The 25187-nt window shown below is 41.6% G+C and overlaps 1 protein-coding gene across 1 annotated transcript in view; it reads left to right on the plus strand.

The window, feature by feature from the left end:
- The window catches only part of ASB16 (ankyrin repeat and SOCS box containing 16), a 212996-nt gene that overhangs the window by 128133 nt on the left and 59676 nt on the right, over nucleotides 1–25187 (plus strand). The window contains exon 3 of the mRNA XM_044055166.1: nucleotides 24490–24982. Coding sequence (XP_043911101.1) covers nucleotides 24490–24982 — 493 coding nt within the window. The remainder of the gene's footprint in view (nucleotides 1–24489; nucleotides 24983–25187) is intronic.

The following is a 25187-nucleotide window of genomic DNA, read 5'->3' on the forward strand; positions in this document are numbered from 1 at the left end:
GTGAAACTAACAGTGGGCAAAGCTGCTTATCAGATTGTAGCCTGCTACAGATCACCTACCTTGTCTCAGGACCCTCACTGAGCATTCCTGAGAACACTGGAAAATATAAAGGTCATACCAAACACCATGATATTAGGAGATTTCAACTACCCAAACATTGACTGGGAAAATTACTCAAGTAAAAACTCCTTTGCCCAACGCTTCCTAGAGTTTATAAACTCAAATGCCCTGGAACAGCTGGTCACCATGCCCACTAGAGGTGACAACATACTGGACCTGATCATCACCAACATGGGGGATCAGTGTTCCATACCAGAGGTAAACCCCTCACTGGTAAGATCAGATCATAAAGTAATCACACTGGACATCCTCATCCTGACCCCACCCCCAGTCAAGGAAACCACTGTGAAAAACTTTTCAAAAGCAAACTTCACGCTTCTTAAGTCTGAAGTGGAAAGTTTCAAAGCCCCCTTGCTACAGGATAATGCTATCCAATCCACAGAATCCTTTACAAGTGCATTCTATGAGCATCTACAGGGATGCATGGATCGAGCCATCTCAAGTAAAACCAAGACTCACTCCTCCAAAAAGAGGAAACCAGTCTGGTGGTCCTTGGCCATAAATAAGCTATACAACAGAAGGAGGAAACTACTACATGATAGAGCAAAATCCCAAAAAGGAAAGGCATCACTGATCATTATTAGCAAGAAACTATGATCGCTCATAAAATCATCCAAGGCCAGTTTCTAAAGAAAAATTGCCAAGAAATCTAAAGATAACCACAAAGCCTTCTTTAGCTATATCAAAAATTTAGGTGGCAACTCTCAGATATGAATAAAAGTAAATATCCTCTCTAAGCACAAAACTGTCAGTGAAACGTGAAAAACAACAAAAGTAAGAGCAGTGACAGCTATGCTCTGAGCTACTAAAATGGCAAAAAATACACTCAACCAACTGACATTGCCAACATCCTGGCGGACAAGTTCAGTGCAAACTTCACCCCCCCTCACCCCCAAAAGGGCCCATGTCCATCCCAGAAGAATGCAGAGCCCCAGACATCATGGACATGCAGGTAAAAACAGCCCTCTTCAAAGCTAAGAACACAGTATCAATGGGACCGGATGGTGTCCCAGGCTGCGTTTTACACGAGCTCCAAAAGGAACTAAATCCTCACCTAAATTCACTGTTCAGACTCAGCCTTACCACAGGCTATGTACCCAAAGAATGGCGTACAGCAACAGTCATCCCGCTCCGCAAAGGTGGTGCCACAACAGAACCTGGGAACTATAGACCTATAAGTCTGACCAGCCTGGTCTGCAAAGCTATGGAGCGAATTATCATAGAACTCATAAACAGAGACATTGGGAACCTCCAGACACTGGACTCTACCCAATTCGGCTTTGTTAAAGGCAGATCCTGCCTCCTAAATCTAGTTGACTTCTTTGAAACAGTTACCAAGGCCATAGATGAAGGGAAGGTAGTCCACACAGCCTACCTGGACCTCGCTAAGGCCTTCAACACCATTCCCCACTCTGGCATCATAGACAAGCTTACCAGCTTGAACACTAACCCCTATGTCATGAGATGGGTCACCAGCTGGCTCACGGATAGAACACACATGGTCAGACTTGCAGGTGCCATGTCCAACTCTAAACCAGTCACAAGTGGCATCCCACAGGGCTCGGTCCTGGGACCCCTTCTGTTTGGTATATACTTCTCTGAGGTATAGGCAAGCACGGGAGGACTATGGCTGACCAAGTTCGCAGATGACTGCAAACTGGGGGCCATAATCGACTCTCCGGCTGACACAGACATCCTCCAGAAGGGTCTTACAGAGACAGATACCTGGTGTTAAAACCATGGCCTCAAGCTGAATGCCAAAAAATGCATAGTCATCCCCTTTGGAAAAAACAAAGTGCCCACAAATTACCAGATAGGCGGTAATCCACTAGGTACGGAAAATGTAATTAGGGACCTAAGGACCCAGGTAGATAGTAACCTCTCCTTTGATAATCATATTGCCAAAGTGGTTAGAAATTCCTTCCATGTAGTCCACCTAATCACGAAAGGGTTCACCTCTAGATCAAGAGAGGTCATTGTGCCCCTCTACTCATCACTCATTAGGCCCATAATAGAGTACAATGCCCCATTTGGTATGTACCTTAATCGCCACATGCAACAGCTGGAAAGATCACAGACGTACCTCACCAAGAGGATCATGGGCCTCAAAGAGATGCCCTATGCAGCTCGACTAAAGAAACTCCAGCTCTACTCGGTTGCTTACTGTCTGCTCAGAGGTGATCTATGCTTGACGTATAAACAGGACATGCTGGAGGGATAGATTCCTGTCCCAGAGACTTCCCTCGCTCTGGAATAGAATCCCAGTTTATGTTAGGCAGGGCCCCTCGCTGACTCTCTTCAAGAGGAATCTTGACAAGTGGATGGGAAATCTTAAATTTACCCCTGGGATCACTTCAGTGGTCCTGCTAGACAGAGGCCCTTGAAACTAATTTAAAAGGGAGGCGAAAGCCAACACATTCTGGCTAGGCTTATAAATACCCTTGGGCAGATAGCCTAGTACCTACCTATGAACCTACACACTCTAGGGACCTAAACCTTGTCGCCACAATAAACAGAATATGCCGGAGGGATAGATTCCTGTCCCAGAGACTTCCCATACTCCAGAATAAACTACCTATCTATATCAAACAAAGCTCCTCATTAGCACTCTTCAAGAAAAATCTTGATGATTGGATGGAAAATAGGAAATTCACCCCGGGGATCACTTCTGTGTCTCTGCTTGACAGTGGCACAGGAAAATAAATTTCTTGGGTGGCAAAAGCCAGGGTACCTTTTTGGCTGGGTTTGTATAGGCCCCAGGGCCAATAGCCTAGTACCTACCTATGAACCTATGAAGCTTTGAACCTTACCTAGAAAAGGTAATATGGGGACAGCAAGAGCCTTGGCCAGTATTCAGAAGCATAGGGGCGACAGGTGCAAACCATCTGTAGCGAAGCAATGAGACTTGTCTATCATGTCATCATAGGCAGACAGAGACTGGATCCACTTTGAATGACACCAGAATCTCAGCCAATTGTTGAAGTTTATCGTCTTTCTGTTATATTGCAGTATCATGTAGGTGAAGGTAAGATGCTACTCAAGGTCAGGGTCATACCAGCCTGGGCTACACGATCATAGAGCTACTATATATCTCTTGTCATGTTGTCCTGGGAGGTATGTCTCAGATCATTCACATTGACATGTACAAAGAACACATCATATATGTACCTGTTCTGGAGTGATGTAAGTGCTTGTGTTATGTGGTGGATCATAGCACCTGACAGACAACTGACAGTAACCTTCCCCTTGTCCAGCCGAGTGAGTGGAACATCTGTGTGCCTGACTATGAAGTCACCTATTACTAGTGTTTTGGGTATGTTGTTTTGCCTTAGGGCCTGTTGTGAGGCACACTGCTTTGGTGTATTATGTGTTTTCTGGTGTGTGCTTGGAGGTGCATGTTGCTTGCTTGTCTAATTAGAAGGACACTCTCTCTTTTTCAGATTAATATTTGTATTCTCCGAGTATGGTAATCTGTATTTATGTATGTGTTTTGCTGGTGTTTATATTGTAGGTCTATGTGAGACAGTTGGTGTTGTGGTTGTATGACCCTACTCCTCCTGACTGTATTGTCCAGTATTGGGTTGACAAAGCTTAGCCACCGGTGTTAGACTCTGTGTGTGCCAGCATGTGGTGCATCAACCCATATATGATATGGTCATGGCCTGTGCATACAATACACTCACAATACACCTAGTATGATAAGCCTGCTGAGGTTAGCAAATGTGAAAAAAACCTTTGGGCAAACTGTCAGCAAGTAATGTCTGTATTGCACCCTGTAACTCCATATTGCTTGCTGAAGTGTAAAGACGTACTTAGTTTGGATTAAGAACCCCGCACTTGCCAACTGTGTGTGTGTGTGTGTGTGTGTGTGTGTGTGTGTGTGTGTGTGTGTGTGTGTGTGTGTGTGTGTGTGTGTGTGTCTGTCTGTCTCTCCCTGGGGAGAGAGCAACCTTTTTGGAGACAACTGACACCCCTTAAAAGTGGTATACTCATCTTTGTCAAGTCTGATGATGTCACCATCCTACAAATATACCTGTGGAAAGGAGAAATCCCAGTAATGTGTACAGCACGTCGTGTAAATGCGTACTGCTGTAGTATCATAATGTCGTTAGGTAGGGGTTCAAATCCTGCACTTGCCAAGTGAGTGTGTGTGTCTCCCTGGGGAGGAGTGACCTTTTTGGAGACTACTCACACCCCTTAAAAGTGGTATACTCATCTTTGTCAAGTCTGATGATGTCACCATCCTGCAAATATACCTGTGGAAAGGAGAAATCCCAGTAATGTGTACTGCGTCGTGTAAATGCATACTGCTGTAATATCATAATGTAGTTAGGTAGGGGTTCGAATTCTGCACTTGCCAACTGTGTGTGTGTGAGTGTGTGTGTCTCCCTGGGGAAGAGCAACCTTTGTGGAGACTACTCACACCCCTTAAAAGTGGTATACTCATCTTTGTCAAGTCTGATGATGTCACCATCCTACAAATATACCTGTGGAAAGGTGAAATCTCAGTAATGTGTATAGTGCATCGTGTAAATGCATACTGCTGTAGTATCGTAATGTACTTAGGAAGGAGTTTGAATCTCGCACTTGCTGACTGTGTGTGTGTGTTCCAGGTGTGTGACACCGTTGGTCAATGTGGAGTGTGTTTTGATTTTTCTAGTGTATGACATATCACAATGACAACTGTATGTGCATTACACATGTAAGGTAGCTGTGGGGCAAAGCCATATACATACATGTGACCTCAATTATTTCATAGGTGGGTACTCTGCTTTCTCCATGAACACATCTGTTATCTTTGCCAGAGCGTGCTGCCACTTTCCAGACCTTAAGTCACTTTTGTATGCTTGTGACCAGCTTAGCCACTGCAGTGTTCTCTGGGCTACGTCTTCTGTTTCACATCCACTCATCACGGTTTCTTTTGAAGAGTGTGAGTGAGGGTTTATGCTTGAGGTATATTTGAATCCTGTTCCAAATCAAGAAAAGTCTGGCAAAGATGACTAATCATTATAGGTGTGCAACAACCTCTGTGGATCTGCATGCAAACCCTTTATTGCTTATGTGCTCCACAGAGGGATTTCCAAAACCCTTTGGTAATGTGATTATCAAAGGAGAGATGACTAAACACATGGCTCTATGTATACATTAGTACCTGTTCCACATTTTGGGGGCTACTACCTATGTGGTTACTCTGGGGATACTTTGTTTTCAAAAAGTAGATAACTATGCTTTCTTTGGCTTATAGCTTTACAGCATGAGTTTGACACCAGGTATCTGTCTCTGTGATACCCTTTTGGAGGATGTGTGTGTCATCTGGAGAATAAAGTATAGCCCACAGCATGCATTTTCATCAAACATGGGCAGACATATCCCTACTGTGTTTGCTTGCACCTAAGAAAGCTATATGCCAAACAGGAGTGGCCCAGGACTGAGTGCAGGTGAATACCACTTGTTACTGGCATAAAATTGTACATGGAGGCTGCAAATGTTACTGTGATTCCTACATCTGTGCGTCAGTTGTCAATCCATCATCTAACAATCGTTTATGGTCAGTCTGTTGAGGTTATGTATAATACCATAATGTGGGATGGGTATGAATTGCTGGTGAGCTATAGCTTGGCTGTGTGGACCTCCCCTCCCTCACCTATAGCCTTGTTAACTGGCTTGAAGTCTAATAGGTGTAGGAGCCATGATCTGGCCTTTAGAGAACCTAAGTGGGTACTGTGCAGTGTTTGCAGGTTACTAATGTCTCTGTTAATGAGTTCCATAATGCTGTGCTCCATAGCCTTCCGGATAACATTTGTCTGGCTTATAGGGAGAGAGTTTCCAGGATCTGTTGTAGTTCTACCCTTAATCAATTTATGTTAACATTTGCACTGGGTGTGATGAGGGTGGACAGGTTTAGGAGTAAGTATATTAGAGGGTCAGCCCAGGTTTAAAGATTAGTAGACCAAGCCAGATAGGCAGGATTAAGTTGGTTTGTACATGTGCTGAGGGATGCAGAGTATATTGTGAAATAGATGCTAAGGATGAAGCCGCCAGGTAACAGGAAAAGAGGAATGCCTAAGATGAGGTTTATGGCTGTGGTGAGAGAGGACATGCAGGTGGAAACAGATGATCTACTGTGGCGACCCCTAATGGGAGCATCCGAACGTAGAAGAACAAGAAGACGTTGTAGCTCAACCCTTGTGGACTGTGAACACCATTACCATGCGTCATTCCACAAGTATGTAACCTCTATAGAGGCTGAATCTGGACAGAGTGTTTAGGTGAGTGGTGACTTCATATGTCAGCTTGTGTGTGACACAGCCAGGGACACTGTCCAGTACCATTGCCACTGTGGTTTGGACTTTGGTAAAGAGATGTTTTAACTAGAGTGTCTGTGAATCATCAGGTTTTACATTCTTCAGGTCTGGAAATGTGGCCCTTGTGTAACGACAGGGAGGTGAAATCCGCATTCAAACTGTCTGACAAGAAATTGGTAATGTCAGTCAGATAAGTGTACTTTGTGACCATTTACATTAACTGTGACCTGATCTGAGATTTCCCCTGTAGATTATAAACAACACTAAAGAAAGCTTTAGTGTTGTCTTTGGAATCCTTGCCATTTTGTATTTTGAAGCTTACCTTGTATGTTTATTGAGGGATTGTATTTTCCCAATGATACTGACCAGAGAGGTTATCCCTTCTTGGTATGTAACTCTTTTTTGGTACAACTTCACACCTTCTATTATATATTTAGTTTATGGCAGGGGTCCATGAGACTAATGCACGTTTACTGTATAAGTGAGAATTTCTTGTGTTTGTGATAGCACGGTCCATGCAACCCTGTAGGTGAACAGTGTGCATTACTAAAGGATTATGCAGCTGGGACAGTGTTAACCTTAGTAATGCAAACCAATGACAGATAGCAACAACAGCATCACTCACAGCACAGTGTCAACCCGTGTCATACACACACATGTGTACTCAAGTTCCAAAATGTGTGTAGTACAATGTATACTGGCCACCAATAGAAACTGTGGAGTGTTAACACTGGCCAATACAGGGCATGTCACCCTGCCCATGTGTCCAATATGCATGTACATGCAGACAGTGCTCCTCCACCATGTTCACAAATGGGCACCTGCAAACCTGTATTGCACACACCCCACACTTACTGTCCACTGTATAACGCATGCTGACACAACTACACACATCAGCCAAGTGGCACATGGGCAAACAAAACACATTTGGAATAAACACTGGTGAAAACAATACAACATTGCTAATTACAGCTTTAATGCATCATGCCTGCTCAGCTACACCTTCAAAGATATCATTACACTTTACTGCTGACAACATGCTACACATCCAACCATTGCTATACTTTATTAAAGTCACCCTGTGCATCAGCACCATGTTAGCCTGTTCCTGCATCAATGTTACAGATGACAGGAGGTGGCACAGGTTTCATCATATGCACAGGGTGTGTTGTTGGTTTGCCAGAGGCCTACACTGAGCCTTACAATCGACATGTGTGTGCGAGTGTGTGTGTGTGAGGGCCATGAGTACTGTTATGGGCCAATGCTGATGCAGGTATGTGTTTGCCTAGGTTTCTGGTTTATGTGTGTGTGTCTGCATGCACACAGTTCCACCAAGTGGCTGCCATATACGGGGATTTATGAGACAGCTACAGACTGTACCTGGCAGGCTTTACAGATCACCATCTCTGGCCACGGATACGGAACCTGTGCCTGGCAGGGGTGCTACAGACGGTATCAGGTACTCATCCAGACTGGGTACTATATGAAGAGGTTGACATATGTCCACTGGATCCAGGTCCCTGCTGGGACTGGCCAGAGCCACGTGCACGTGGTCTGCTAGGACAGTCTATGGAAAGCCCCCCCCAACATTGTTGGGGCTTGTACTGGCATTACGAGAGCGGCTGTGACTTGCTGGATGTCCACGGCGACCTCCAGCTGTTGATGTTGCAGGCATACGTCCATGTTGACGTCTCAACTATCCCGCACTGTCCTGATACATGGACATGACATTGTGGAGGACATCCAATGTCTCACCCCAACGTCTATCAATGACCTCAGTGTAGTTATGTGTGGCACCTGCTAGGTCATGGATACTGTCATTTACAGAGGTGTTATGAGCCCTCTGTTCCCTTAGTCCCTATCTGATGTACCACTCCATTTGTGCCTGTGCCTCCATGACAGCCTGGAACATGCGTGTGGTAGAAAGAGGTGCGGCATGTCTGCCAGGGGCATGATAACCAGAAGTGCTCTGACGAGAACCCCTGGGCATCTGCCTATGTGGTACCGTTCCAGACATCTGGCTATGGCTGCTGTGTCCTCATACATGTGCCATAGATACCACACTGTCCTGGCCAGTGCCAACCAGCTAATGGTGATGATGGATGTACAGGCAGTATGACTGTGTGCATGGATGGGGTGGAGACTTGTGTAATGTCAATTGGTGGCCCAACAACAGACCCTGACAAACCTGCCTGTGCCTCAACACACCTATCCTCATCATCACTGTCTGTCTCAGTGACATCAGGTTCCCTGATGTACTGAACCAGCCCCACCTCGGCACCTGTGAGAGGAAAACAGGAAACACACTTTAAGACCTGAACATGACATCAGACCACATGCGCACATGCACACATGCACACATGTGCACATGCACACATGCGCACATACAAAAATACACTCCTCCCTAAAGCAGACACACACAACACCAACAATCACAGAACATACACAATAGCAGGTGATGGTGGGGTACAGTATCACAAGCAAAACAGTCATATCACACATGTCAGCATGCAGGACATGTGTTGCTCAACAGCATGCAGTGCAAGTGTAGTCAAGTCCTTGTTACTAGCAGTATACATGGCTTTGATGCATGTGTTTTGTTATTAGGTGATGGCCCTCCCCTGGAACACAATGCATACATGGACACAACATTGCTGTGCAGGTATTCATAACCCTGTAATGTACTGTGCACCATAACTCACAGGTGTACATACCATTGCTAGATGTGTATCTGTGTGTCAGATAGGTATCCAATGCTGATTACAGCCTCTGTGTCTTTAGCAAATAATTGTGGGCACATTTTTAGCACATGCATGATGAGTATTCATACAACATCATCAGTGGTGCATGGATAATTGATGGAATACCATTCGGCCACATACCCAATGTACGGTACTTATGGTGAGTGTAGATCATATTGTGGATATGCCAGTCTCATCCATGACATGGCATGCTAAAACACAACTGTATATTTAAACACTACACATACCCAATGTGTGTCATATGACCTAGACACTCAATAGCATCACAAGACATATATGTGTCAGTTGTGCAAATGGTGATTGGTATGCATACTGTTTAGAGGTGCATATGTGTGCACACACGCAACATTAAGGTGTATAGCAATGAAATCTATGTGTAGTACTGTGGTTACAATAACTGGATGGGGTATAGTACCATAGGCCATCATCATGAAGCATCAGGTGGTCACTCAAGGCTACAAATTTTTCCCACACCAGCACTAATCATGCTGTGCCGGAACTGTACTACCTTGGCCAAATTCACCATTTCACAACCAGTTGTTACATGAGTTTGTAAGGAGGTCAATAAGGAGCATTCCCTGACATGAATGTGTAGTGTGTTGCAGAGTTTTTAAATGCCCCATGATAGGCCTCTACCCCTCAGGTATATTATGTGTAATGTGTGGATGAGATTTTGGATACTGGTGTGTGTCTTTACAGAGGTTTGGGAATCCTTTATGTATAGCATGTTAAAATGCTATGTGTATGACATAGATGTGTATGTTATGTGCATGTTGAGTATCAACTGTGCCTAGCCAATGGTCACTACAGTCTAGCCACATTTGTTTGAGATGGTCTGGGTATTGCATGTGTTTGAGGCAGCTAATCACATTAGTGAGATGTGCGTGCTCTTACACCAAACATGCACAGCATGCATTATAGTAGGTGTGTTACATGTGTACATGGCCTATACCTTAACTATGACATGCACTTTTTAATTACAATAATAAATGTAGAACACACTCACCAGCATCTGTCCGCTGCCTTGATGTCACCCCAGAGGGACCTACATAGAGATGAGACAGTTTGTCAGTGGCCACAACTGTGGCATTACTACTGTGTGTTTGCAATCTTACAGTACAACAACAGTTTACATTCACAGGGCTACAGATTATGTTTCAAAGGATCAGTATTGCACAACAACAGGCTCCACATATTTGAACGACTCACTCCACATCTCACATATGCATGATCTACCAATACAGATAATAGTAGTCTACAGATATGCCATGTTACCTGCATGCTCCATGTGTGCTTGCTGGGTGGCTCCAACCTCCATCATGGTGTATGTCTGCTGCTGCTGTTGTTGTTGGGCAGGTGCCACCAGGCTCAGGAGCAGATCCTCCACTCTGGTGAGGGGGGATGGATATTAACACCACCTCCTGTTGCAAGCTGTTGTCTACGCACATCAGCGGCACGCTGACGGACATGTCTGAGAAGATCACTGCAGTGGTGGCGTACCTGCTCATATGTCCTGTTATGCAGGCCTACCTCAGTGACCCTGTGGACAACATCTTGCCACATTGCAGTATGCTTCTGCTGGTCCTGGCTGGTTCGTGAGAACATGAGACAGTAGTGCTGAATCATACTGTAATGATATCATGTTCAGCACTACTGTAACTGGGGTTCCTGCGATGGGCCATAATCCCTGGAAGACATAAATACAAAAATATGGCTGAGCAAGTCATATGGCACATTTAATATTATACAGTACAGATATCACTGAACTGCCATATATAGCAACCTATAAGCTAACCGAGAGTGAAACATTGTAACTGCCACTTATCACTGCTCACCCCACAAATGCTTGAAAGTGCCTTGCTCACTCTCTATCTAATGAACCATGTTCTGCACAGCAACAAAATAAAATCACTATATAAGACTATACAAGAGTACCTGGCACACTGTATGCAACACGATGCACCACCTAGCCACAGCAGATATACATCAAGCTGATGTGTAAAGAAATATATCATCCATCACGATCAGTGTAAAGTCCAGTAAATGTATTACTATTATACCACACAACTTGTTAATGGCAAACCCATGGCCAAAATATGTGCACAATTGGGAATATAGGTTGCATACTGCTGTAGTACACTATGAATGCTGCTAGATACGCGGTTATATGTTTTACCACACATATGTCAAAGGACGTGTTATAGACATACCCACACACACATCAGACGTAATTACAGGACACAAAGGTATGACAACCCAGATAAGCTTTCAGTGTGTACTATACAGTACTGTGTGTCAGTACTTACACAACCTTAATCTTCAGAAATGTAATCTGTGATGAATACAGGGACCACACAAAACATTGGATGCAAGCAATGTGGACATACACCATACTTTGCTGTACAGGCCCAAAGCTTCAAGTAGTACTACAGTACACACAGGATTTGCATTCAACATCTGTACCAATCAATAATCATAGATGTAGTGCTTTAGCCTCCAATGACACACCCTAGTTAAAACCAAGGGACTTAATCACACTGTATGCAATTGCACTTGTTCTGCCTAGCAACAGAATACACAGCTTTTGCTAGGATAAAAGCAAGGACCCATAATACCATGACATAAACAGTTTCCCACTAAGCTATCCCACAGATACATATCTTTGATGCATTCACAAACATATTGACCATCACAGTCAGTCAACAGTACAGAGAATCTATTGCAACAAGTAGATGTAGGTGTGTATGAGTATATATAACTATATATATATATATATATATATATATATATATATATGTATATATGTGTGTGTGTGTGTGTGTGTATATACATATACACATCCATTGGTCTACATATACATATATATGTAGGCACATATACATTTCGCCTTTCATAGTGAGAATATCAATTATACAAAGGATGTAAGGTGTACAGTAATGTAATAAAATCGTACAGTCTTGGGATGAATGCATTGAAAGTGTTCACAGCCCAGGTAGCTTTAGCAGGCCTTACTGGCTTCAACATTGCAAACTGAACAAACCACCCACAGTGTTTAACCACCACATGTCATATACCAGGACTGTACGCTGTCTTATTTGTCACACACTAAAACCTACATACAAATATGCGCATACTAACCTTCACCAACATATATATCTCCCCCCTTCACAAACAGTTGCAATATGTCCCCTGCTCTATGCACATATACATATGTGAATATATATGACACATACATATTTCTCCGTATGTGTGTGGCATACACACACAAGGTCCACACTGTAAGTCCCTGGACCTCACAGCTGAACTGTTGGGCCTTGCTGCAACACAAACAGGTGTCACATATGAATGCACACTAACATTAGGGGGGTATATATGGCAACAGATGCTAGATAAGCATACTAGACTGCTACAGCAGTTGCCAGTGCTAAGCTACTCTTTAATATGACTATCATTCATGTGTTGTTCTGTCACACCCATGTTTATATAATGTCAACGCTAATCCCCCCAACAGCCATTGGCCACACTACTGTACAGAACACAGATAACATGGATCAGATCTTTTACATTTAATGCTGAGCTACACATTTCACAGGTATGTCCCACTGCCCACAGGTACACACAGTATTGTCCATAGCAGTAGTTAAGCAGAACATCTGTGCATAAAGAAGTACTGCTGCTACATATGAATGGTTCACATTATGTAAACTATTCTTCAATAACATCTACTACATGCCAGTAAATATATATGTGTCACATACCTTTCCTTTGTATGATTTGGTAATATTTCTTTTTCCTTTTCTCTGTCTCTCTCTCTCTGTCTCTCTCTCTGTCTCTCTCTCTCTGTCAGTCTCTGCAATAGAGTGATTGAGTTTGTTGGCAGAGATTGCAGCTTGCTTTTGTAAGAATTTGCACATGAGCATGTGATGGCCTCTGCACCAATTAGTGGCCACCATTTGCTAACTGCATGCAGCCTGCTGTGTAGTAATTGCTGTAATCACTGTCATAGCAACCAAGTACTATAAATTGCTGACTCATGTAGGCGTGGCCCTTTCAGCTTTCCAAGATGGAGATCATCCTTGTTTGCTGTGGACATCATTGTTTAAGACAGAAGGTTGGTATAGTTCTTATATCAGAAGCCAGGGGTGTAGCCAGAGATTTACATTTTGTACTCAGACCTAATATTGCTGCTTCCAGTACCCACTTGTCAGTGTAGAAATGTACTCACCCCTAAAAATGCTACCCCCAAGATACATGGAAATATGTACTTTCTTTTCAACTGTTACAATTAACTGCCATACAAAGCTAGTTATTGAGATGTATTCCTTTGGCACAAGAATTGTTTGTGAACTGCTATACTGTGAATATTCATTTACCCAGTTCTAAACAGTTTGTGCTTTTTTAGTGTTGACATTAGCACAAGCTGCTCAGAAAAACTGGACACATTTCAGTACTGTAAGTCTGCTTACCTACATCCTTGGTAGACCCTGCACACACAGGTATATTCTACATTTGGGTAGGGTTGCAGAAGTACAGAGAGTGTAAGTACTATTGTGTGGATTTTATCTTGCTGGACTTACAGGGTTGCTGTGTACATGTTAGTTTATCAAGGCAAGTAGTCTGTCTGCGTAACTCCCAACTGTGGACCTATCCACATGACAGCCAGAGAATAGCCTGTTATTTTTTGTCTGTGCACCACACAGGTCTTTTCAGCAATAGAGCAATGGCATTCTTACAGTTGGTTGCTACCAGTACATGGCTGCATCCATTTGTATTTCAGTGTTGTATTCCTACATAAGGGCATGCTTCCGAAACTCCTTCCAAAGCTATCTGCACAGTGTGTAACAGCAGAAAGGCTGATATGCCTCTGTATTTCTGCCTCTGCCAGACCTCTCAACTACTCAGGTACATATTTGAACAGACTCAGGGAAAAGTGAAGAAAAAGTCAGGGACAGTTCGGGACACCTTTAAAACATTAGTGCCATTAAGTCGAGACATTGAGAGAATCAGAGCATCTGAATTAATACACCTTTTCTGAAGTAAAAGAAGTGTCTAACTCTTAATTATTGTCATTATTCATTAAGTGTAATTCACCACCTTTCTGGCCAAAGTCAGTAGTTTTTGGAGGGATTCAGAGGGACAGAGCTAAAATTTGTTTCAAAATGAGGGACATCCCTGAAAATTAGGGACAGTTGGGAGGTATGGCCTCTGCCCTAAACAGATATGCCAGTGTTTGTCCTGCTGTGATACTGTGTGGGGTTGTAAAGTGATGGTGTAACATTATTTCCTGCTAGAATGGCTGCTTCTCTTATCACAATCATGTAATGTAATCCCACAACCACTGTTGGTTAACATCCACAGAACAAGTTGTGTGGTATGGTATTCCTATTTTTCCTTTACATTCACTCATTCTGATATATTTGTTTAATCACCAACTTGATGTATATCTACCGTGACTTAGTGGTACTTCATGTTGTGTAGTGTGTGCAAGGTCCAGGGTTCGAGACTTACAGAGGTGTTTTATTTTGCTCCTGAGCAGAACAAGGGCCCTCATATACAGAATGACTAAGGCATGTTAAGCAGTTGTAAGCGGGTTTGCGCAGGTTTGCCCATTGCTGCGCATTGCTTAGCCAAGCGCAAACAAGCGCAAACCCGCGTAAACCCACTAACTACTGCTTAATAGTGCTTACTCCCGCTAACCCCCGCTCTCATTTCTTTGAAAGAAAAGAAAAATGGGGAGATAGGAAAGAGGTGAAAAAGGGGCACAAAGAGGGAAAGACAGTATAGAAAATAGCTCGGGATGTGCAGGACGGGTGTAGGGAAGGTCCATAGCTGCCCATTTCTTCAACAGCAACAGCTGTGCATATGCAATAAATTTGGAGGTAGATATAAAACCTTCAACCCCTGAGAGAGGGGTGAGGACAACAAAGTATGTTGTAATGCCAATTAAATAACATGAATTCATGTGTCCAGTGGACATGTGTGCAAAATGGGCAGCTATGTATGGGGAGTAATTTTTTTTTTTTTTGGGAGCAGATTGCCCTTTTTTTCTTTTCAGGTGAGAGTGGAATGTGGGGTAGGGGAAGTAGGTATATTTGGGGAGGTAGGTTGGGGAGGTAATCAGACAAGACAAATGATGCATACAGGGGCAGTATATGACACGTGGTGGGTGAATACCATTGACGGGGAGGGATGTTTGGAAATCACAAGCCCATGAGCCCCCAGATGGAAACAGTGGGACTGAGGTCCCCACCAGTGGGCAGTCACCATTGCACCTTCATGGCCCAGAGGGTGGCTGTGCTAGGGGCTGTGTAGGAGGGGCAGGCTGACCCAGGAGTTGTCCACTCAGGCCTCAAGCTGGTGTAGAGGTTCTGCAACAGAACGTTCAATCTCTCTACGCACCACAGGCTGGACCATTAGACGGGTGATAGGCGGCCCTCCTTCACACATGCTTGCATGGGGGGGGCTGAGCCCCATCCCCTGCAGTGCTTCCACCTGAAGGTGGCACAGGGCCAATGGAGGAGGAGGTCCCAGGCTGGGCACCAGATCTGCTGGTGCCAGGTGCCATGGCCAGCTCAGGTGGGACACGTGGGTCCTCTGGGACCGGCCTTCCCATAAGAACTATATTTTGGAGAGTTTAATAAAGATATGGGTTAGTAACAGTCAAAAGCATTCCCAATTAGTTATAACAGCATGCAGAGGTATTCCCATTAACCCAACACACCAGATTTTCAACAGTTGAAAAGCAAGCATAACACATGCATATATAGAACAATAGTGGACATTACAACAGCATGCAGGTTGAATTGATGGCAATAGGCTACCGATATTGTGGTATTTTAACAGGGCACATGCATAGAAATAAATGCAAATATTTATAAACCAATAGGACATATGTCCCAACAAATGTTTTGAGATTAGACATACCGATTAAGGTGTGGAATTGCATTTTTATGCACATACAGTAGGGTGGAAAAAGATAGCTCAATTAGCAACTTATATATCCTTCTTTTCACTACATTCCTATTAACTGCAGTTATATGTCACTTACATGTATTATTACACTACCCAGTGTCCTTATATTGTGCAACTGGAGTTTGCTAGATCATTATATACATGAGCTGTATCTTACATACAAACTGTCCAAGATGCAAATGTTACTGCAACATATTTTGAGAGTTGCTCACACACACTACTGCTAAGATGGTACACTCACAGCTCTACTTTCATATAATTATCTAGATATGATGAGGTGAAAGTATTAGTTATATATTAACAGCTCCCTACATTTCTGGCAGCACACTGACATTTCTGGGGAGCACAATATCAAGCTACTCATCTGCCAGATTAACCTGTACATGCTGGGCATGAACCAACAGTTGGGGGCTGTAAATATGCATAAAAGCTACTGGCACTCCCTTCATCCACGTTATATGAGCCTACCCAAGTGTGGGTCGACACTACTTAATATAACACTACTATTTGTAGACTGCAACAGTACAACATATCAAAGAAAATGACACAGACACACTCCAGGAATTATACATTTATTAAAGGATTATTACACCTTTATTTATTGGGATAAAACACTTTTTGAAGGCTCTCTCATTTATTTTATATAACAGTACATGCAGAATAATTACTAGCCTGCCTGATGATGCAGCTTTGGCAGCCTATCTTCATGGGCTTGCTGGTTCATAGCCCGGACAGCTGCAGCTGTGAAGTAAATGCAGTGATATTGAGACATACCTATCCATAGTATAGACAAGCATAGCAATTCTTAACTACTTAATACAATGGCTACTTACTCAGTACTGGGGCATTAGGCATTGCACAGGATTCTTGGATACACTGGTCCAGTTGATCCTCCCTACATTGCTTCAGGTCAGAATAATGGTGCCTGACCTGCTCATCAGTCAGAGGAACACCAGTGGCACTGGTGAGATCACGGGCAAGACTGTTCCAGGCCTCTGTTTTATATTGGGTACCCTGGTACTGGCCCCGCAGAAGTCTTTCCTCATGATTGTGGACAAGGAGCCAAACCATTACTTTGGACTCCTCAATGCCCCAGCGTTGCGCTCTAAATCGAGTGCCTTCTCCAATACCAGCCATGCTGACTGCAGAAGGAAGCTACAACCAGTTATAGCAAGTATTCCCACCTGTGGAGCTTAAATATGCCTCATTTCCCACACGTATTTGTGATTGGCCAATTTTGGAAAAACGCAGCTGTAGCCACGCCTGCTTAGCTGATGCTGGCAATGTTTAAAATTCCTTTGATAGATAAGTGTCTGTTGAAAGTGCATGTTTATGAAATGCTGTCATGGCTTAGTGGTTAAGTACTGTGACTATAGTGCACAGTATCCTGAGTTTGAGCCCTGTCATTGCTTTTTATTTTCCTACTGGGCAGACTTGACTGGTTAAGGTACAGTAAAGAAGGTGTGGCCGTGTTTAACTGACTTTGCTCAACTTTGCCCGATTTTGCCCAACGTTGCTCAACATTGCTCGACGATGCTCGACGTAGCTCAACGTTGCTCGATGTTGCCTGACGTTGCGCTGGTTAGCGCGGTGCGCAGCTACGTGCAAATACATTGTTATGCTGGTTAGTGCAGTGTGCAGCTACGAGCAAAGACATTGCACTGGTTAATGCAGTGCGCAGCTACGAGCAATTGGATTAAAATATGCTCAATACTGGTAAAATGTGCTTAGCAGTACTTTATATTGCTTAAAATAGGGTACTCATGCCTCAGAATGCATAGCCATTTCACCTTCACACACACACACATATATATATATATATATATATATATATATATATATATATATAATTCGTTCACTACTACATTTAACTTTTCAATGCTTTTTACAAAACTTATACATAAAAAATGTCAGGAAATATTTTTGTATACAGATTTCCAACAGAAAATGGAATGTGCAGTAGTGGGACTCGAACTGGGAATGCCCCCTCTTTGTGCAAAGGCTCTAACCACTACGCTATCACTATTTTGCTTAATTTGCATATATTTTTCTTATTATCCTCTTCTGGTGTCTAAGCTGCTAACTGTAGGTAAGCAATGGGCAAACCCACGCAAACACGCGCAAATACGAGCAGCTATATTGGATGAAATAAAAAAAATTAAAAAAAATCTTTCTATTTTTAATTTTGTCAGTTGTTTAACATATGGGGGAGTGTAGTGTTACATTGTGCACATCTGAGCAGACTCGCTCATGTAACTTAAAATTGCGGCGTTTCTTCATTGCAGGGGCGTGGATTTTTGGACTGCTCGGCAATCTGACACTCCCCCTACACTCGTCCACACTCCGTGTAAGCTTTAGAGTTGAGGCAGCACACCCTCATTAATATGCATGGCGCGCTGCTGTCATACTCTTAGAATGGCGCTTCCGTGTAAGACTAATCTAGTCTTACACAGAAGATTAGTAAATCCTGGGGGTATGTCTTTTCATTTAAAAATATAACACTTCTATATATATGTATGTCTAAAATACACACACACGTATGCATGTGTGTATGAGTGTATGTGATATATGGTTACCATGCAGTTCTTCAGCTTCATAGTTGGTCAATATTTTGAATTGTTTGTATTTTTAATCAAATTCAGGGTTTGTCAACTCCTGCTATAGTCAAGATGGATTATGTCAACTACAGCAGCAGAATGGAGGTGGATTCATTGTGGTTGTGACTGCACAACTTGTGAACTTGGCATATATATATAAGTTAGGGGGTGTTGGGTCAAATTCAAAGTTCAGAAGTGTGGGAAATGACATCCCCAAATGTAAACCATATGTGTGTTTTTTTAGTTTTGCTTTGTGTGTTAGTTTTATGCATAGGTTAGATGTAGTGTATATTACATGTCAGCAATGGAGTTATTTTTAGCTTGCTTGAGTGATTTGTGTGTGTGTGTGTGTGTGTGTGTGTGTGTGTGTGTGTGTGTGTGTGTGTGTGTGTGTGTGTGTGTGTGTGTGTGTGTGTGTGTGTGTGTGTGTGTGTGTGTCTTCAATTTTTTTTCAATTATGTATGTTAGTCATGGGTGTGGGTGAATGAGTGTGGGTATGTGTACACACACACACACACACACACACACACACACACACACACACACACACACACACACACACACACACACACACACACATATCGACAATGAACTTTCATTGAGAGAAAAAAATCATCTAAAAATTCACTGTCGATTTAAATCATCTAATAAAAAAACTCCAAACTAAAGTGATCACAACGTAAATGAACATCTTATATTTGCGATCACATAAAAAAGATTCTGTTTATGTGGGGGCTTTGTCCCCCAACACCCTGCTACATGGGGGGCTCTGCTCTCACATCCCTGGAAACTAAATATACTACTCCATGGTCTCAAAACCATGGAGAAAGAGGATAACTCCTGAAATTAAATAACAATCAGACTCCTGTAGTTGAACCATAATATAATTTGTCCACTGTACTCACTGAAGAAATTTATCAAAAATAGAAGCACATGATAAATGTATGCTGTGATCAAATCTACTGCACTCATACATATATGTATGTGCACTCACAAAAATAAAAACCTCCAGCACACAAAATTATGATAAGTTGCTCAGAAATTTATTGCCAGCTCCATCACACCAAAGTAAACCGATTTTGCTCATGAGCATTGTCACTGCCGCTCAGTTGTTTTTCTTTTAACACGCTTTCCTCGTTAGGCAGACAAGTACCATCATCTGTAAAACACAGACAAGATCCTCTCTGAAGGTCCACCAGTGACCACAAAGAAGGATGACACATGTATATATCTGTAGCCTAGACCTTTACTGGAGTGAGACTGTTGCATCTTACAATTTTGCATCAGTCTGAATCTGTTTGAATTAACATCACACCATAATTAGAAAAAAATCAGCCAATTAGCAGCCAAGTCTACCTGCTGGTTAATTTTTAGTAAAGGAGAGAAAAAAGACAGGGCTCCATAAACAAACAGGTAAATGTATTTAATAGTGAAAAAGGCTGGTTTCATTTTTTTCTGAAAGCAATAAAACATAACTAACACTTTTCTGCACATAAATTAACAGTCATTTAATCGTTTTCACCCTTCCTACCTCCACAGGACCTGCCCAATGGCTCTACTTGCTGTATCCAGTTGACCCATTCATTCTGTAGAGACAAGACCCAGGTGTCCCAGGCCAGCTGAAAGCCCTATGGTCTGTTTGTTCCAACCTGGGAAGCCCTGTTGACCCATTTGATCCCTCAGTATGGAAAGTCATTAGGTAGGAAATAGACCAGCTTTAAGCCTGTGGAACAGCCTACCCTTCCCACCCCTGGGCTGTACATGAACTCCCCATTACTGCCTGGTTGGGTACAGTAGGCATGCCTGCTTATATAACTTCTCTGACTCAGCAAAAACACCCTAACAGTGTGGGAGAAGACAGTGGGTGGATGATGTTCTCAAACACCACTAGGTGTCACCAGTGGTGGGACTAATGATCTTCCTCTCTGCTAGTATCAATAGATCAGACTCAGCCCTCTCTACCCTGTCCTTCAGACACCCTTATCACCAATCAGATATGGATCGCTTGGGCTGTGGTCGGGGGTTCATCCCTCAGGACCAATGATCCAGATACCACTTTAATTTTTTTGTACCATTTTAACAGTTTTCTTGAACAGTGTTCCATTTTACAGACTGTTCCAAACACAATACTTATTTATTTTTCATCTTCTGACAGGCATCAAATGAGAATATTTCAAATAAAAGTTGGATCAGGTGAGTATACCCAAGAAATGAGGGAAAAGATATAGTCATTTTGACCTTAATATTTCAATCAGAGGGCAGCTGCAATTAGTGATGGATTTATATTTTCAAATTTAATATTTAATCAGTTACTTGCAAGACAATGAATATTATGAAATTATCATCTCTTGATATAAAACTTCTGTAGTTAAACCAGTCTTAAATACATGGCATGACACAGCATTATACAAGATTATACTAAAACATTTTTTTAACGATCTGGTATACGCTAACAATAAACAGTGAAACAATATCAAACCAAATACATTTGTCACAAAATGAGAAATACTGTGTAAATGTCATCATACCAACATATTTTTCATACTAAAATGTTTCTTCAGGGTTTTAAGACATGACAGGCTCACTAGGTATGAACTATTTTAATATAAATCATATAAAAATAAGATCATCTTTAACTGTTGGTAAGAAGCTGGTACATATTAATACTGTATAAACCTATGCATGAATGCTTGAACTAATACAAATATTGACTCTGTTGGTCTCAGCCTTTCAATGCAAACATATGCTAAGTACCTTTTTTCCAACTTATTTTCTTTCCTCCCTAACCTTACCTCCATCCCATAGTTCTGCCTTTTCCTTTCCCCTTGCTACTATGATTACACATTGTAGAGAAAAATGTGATGAAATTACTGTAAAGTATTTCGACTGTCAAAAGTGTGCAAGAAAATGTTAATATATATTCGGTATATTTGTGGCCAACCTATTCTAGTACTTACATATAGTATCTTATTCTTGGAAAGAGGAAAATATTACTCATTTTTAATCCAATAATTAAAAGAAAGGCACAAAACTGAAGTGACAGAAGTCATGTTAAACTTTAAAGATACATAAATATTGCCAATTGTATAGGAAAGGTAAAAACAATATATTCTGTATTATAGTACAACAAAATAAGACTTCACAGTAGTTGCAGAAGTTAAAAACGTAGAAGTGAACGTAGGTACTCTGGTAAATGAAACATGTTAAAATATATTATTAATGATAAAAATACAGCATAGTAACATTTGATGTTTTAATGTTAATGTTCTAAAGATTTTCTAATTCTGACTAAAGTAAGGAATATTTTGTGTGGGATACTTTGGAGAATGCTTAACATCTGATAGCAACTTTTTCAGGTAAGCACTGGTTCGTTAAGCCTAAAGATCAGTGGTGTCAAAACAGTCTTGGGTGTTACAGCCATAATGTTGTTTGATGAAAGATTTAGAAAAAAATACAGAAACAAGTTCATAGTGATGTGAGGGTAAATAGGTGCTGATATCCATTCCTCTTTTTCTGTCTTCTCTGGCTGTTTTGAAATACTTTAGAAGTTTAATTGCCTTACAGAAATTCTCTAAAAAGATAATAAGTGAGAGAGATGAGTCTGCATGGAGATAAGCCAAATAACAATAGTAGCTGAAGTGCAGATATTTCTTTAAATATTACAGTCCTGTTAAACTAAAATGTTTGCAAACTTAGTAAAACTGAAACCAGATATTATAGTGCTATAAGAAACACATCTCTCAACAAGTGAACACCAGAAATTAAATATATTGTTATAACATCGCATACAATGTTTTCCTAAATCAGCAGATGAACTGGAGTGTGCATATCAATTAATGAAGCGCCCCCAGTTATAGATGCATGGTAAGATAAGGATAGATGTGTTGTAGCAATAAAAACTAGCCTGGATAATAAAATAAAATTCATTGTAAATGTGCATTTATTCCCAGGAATGGATATTCCAGTAGTAATAAAATTGTTTGATAAAACTGTAACCATTTAGAAAGGAGACTTTATATTGGTTTCTTTAACAGTGCTTGATGATAACAGTGTGAAATGGACACCCAGGATATCTGGTACTGGCAAAATTGTTAACATCTAGCTATGAGGAAAATTAAAATGTAAGTCATAATCTAACACTCAGTAACTCAATGTTCAAAAAATGTATAGTAGAACAGATTGAACTTGTCATGGTGTTTATAACTGTAAAAAGTGATTTCAAGCAAAAGTAAATTTGTTCTCAAACCCTGATGCTTTTCAATAATGTAACAAGGAGACTTATATCCAACGTTTCCATGTATGGACATTTCTAGTAACATTAATGAATATTAGAAAATGTAAAAATGTATATCTAGATTTTATTAAATATTTTTAGAGACTTTAATAATACCCATTACCCCAAACAAATGTTAATGGGAGTTATTTAAAACTCTTGCTGGAATCAAGGTGACTGCAAACTTAGTGTCATCATTAACACCCTAGAGGACACCAAGATCCTCCAAGAGGGCACAAATAGCTGGTGCCAAAACCATGGAGTACAATTAAATGCCAAGAAGTGTATAATTGTGTCCTTCGGCAAGCATGGCTTTGCATCATTTAATTATCACATTGACAACATACCCCTGAAAATAAATCCTGTAGTTAGGAATCTGGGAACCCATGTTGAAAATGAATAGTCCTTTAATCACCACTTATCCCTGTTGTAAGAAAGTCCTTTTTCATTGCACAGCTTGTATCTAAAGGTCTTGCATCCAGATCTAAGGATTCAAGTATTCCTCAGTATTTGGCACTCATTAGGCTGATTTTTGAATATAATGCCCCTTTTGGTATGTACCTGTCCAACACTGTCAAAACAGGAAAGACCACAATGTTTTCTCACTAAATAAATCAAGGGTCTAAGTCATAAAATCTACGCAGACCATCTCAAAGCCTTGTCCCTCTTCTCAGTATCACACAAGCTAATGAGAGGTGATCTCTGCCTTGCATATAGAGCTTCAACAGACCATATTCTATCAAACCTATTACATTGTCCAATGGCATCATAACCCCTCACTCAAGGGCTCTCAATCTCTTCTGCAAAATAAGTAAAACATGTTGGAGGGATAAGCTTCTGTCACTGAAAATACCACTTCTATGAAACAGACTTCTGCTCCACATAAAGCAAAGTACTTCTCTTACTCTAGTCAAATGTAATTTAGATGAATGGATAGGTAGCTACAAATTCACCCCTGGTTTAGTACTCTTGTCCCTCATGAACAGAGAAACAAGTATATGTCCCAACATATCCTTGTTTGGCCTATCTCTAGGTTTTTTGTATGCAAAATTAGGAATGCAAGGCTAGGGTTCTTAAAATACTCACAGATCAGTAGTCTAGTAAGCACCTATGAACCTATGAATTTAGTTGATATGTTTATTTAATTTTGCTAAGCAGGTAGATCCCATTGAGGCTAGAAGCCTTTTCAGGAAAGACCCAGGGCCCAAGGCTATTATTTACACTGACTAGAGGAAGGTGTGGCCAGAATACCAAGGAAATTCCCCTACCCTTAATTCACCTGATCTTACATCAAATCAAACTGCTTTGGTATCACTTCAATGTGTTATGTGAAAGAATGTTAATAGTAATTAGCTCATATATCTCATGAAATATAATGACAGGAAGGAAGGAATGGATGTAGGGTTATAGAAGGCTGTGACTACAAAGATAACAGCAGTGTGTCACTTTTGTCTTTGCAGATGTGCGAAATCCTTATTGGAATATGGAGCAAAGGTTAACTTGCAAAGCAAAGAAAATCATAGTACGGCACTGCACACGGCTGCAAAACATGGACTAGAGGAACACCTAAAGCTTTACCTCTGCTATGGCGCTGACATTTTTCATAGGACTCGGGAGGGAGAAACAGCTCTCAATGCTGCCTGCGCTGGTGCAGACAAACCTAGGGACTCTGGCCGTTATTACAGGATTGTCATAAAGCTGATTGAGTGTGGTGCTGATGTGAAGGTGGCAGGACGAAAAAAGCACACACCACTTCACAATGCCTGTGGGAATGCACATGCCAGGGTTGTAGAACTCTTGCTTCAACATGGTGCACAAGTTAACGATGCTAACAGTGCTGGATACACCCCTATGGACTGTATTTTGCATGCAGTTGAAGATTACTTGGAATGGCAGCCAGAAAGAATCGTTCTATCTTTGTTCAACTATGGAGCTGCTGCTGTTGATCCTGAGGTATGATTCATTATCATGTTTTTAACATTCTGGTAGCCTAGATAATGGGATAAGAATGTACTTTTTTGTAGCATGCAATCAGTTTTCTGATAACCAGCAAGGTAAGGTTAGTGTGCAGTCCCTGTGAAATATTTCTAGCTTTTAGGGTGTCTTTTTTACAGTGTATTTTTGCATTTCTGAAATAAAGTTGCATTGAATTCTCCAA

This window comes from Protopterus annectens, chromosome 13.part0 (assembly GCF_019279795.1).
Source record: "Protopterus annectens isolate FY-2018-M chromosome 13.part0, PAN1.0, whole genome shotgun sequence".
Lineage (NCBI taxonomy): Eukaryota > Metazoa > Chordata > Ceratodontiformes > Protopteridae > Protopterus > Protopterus annectens.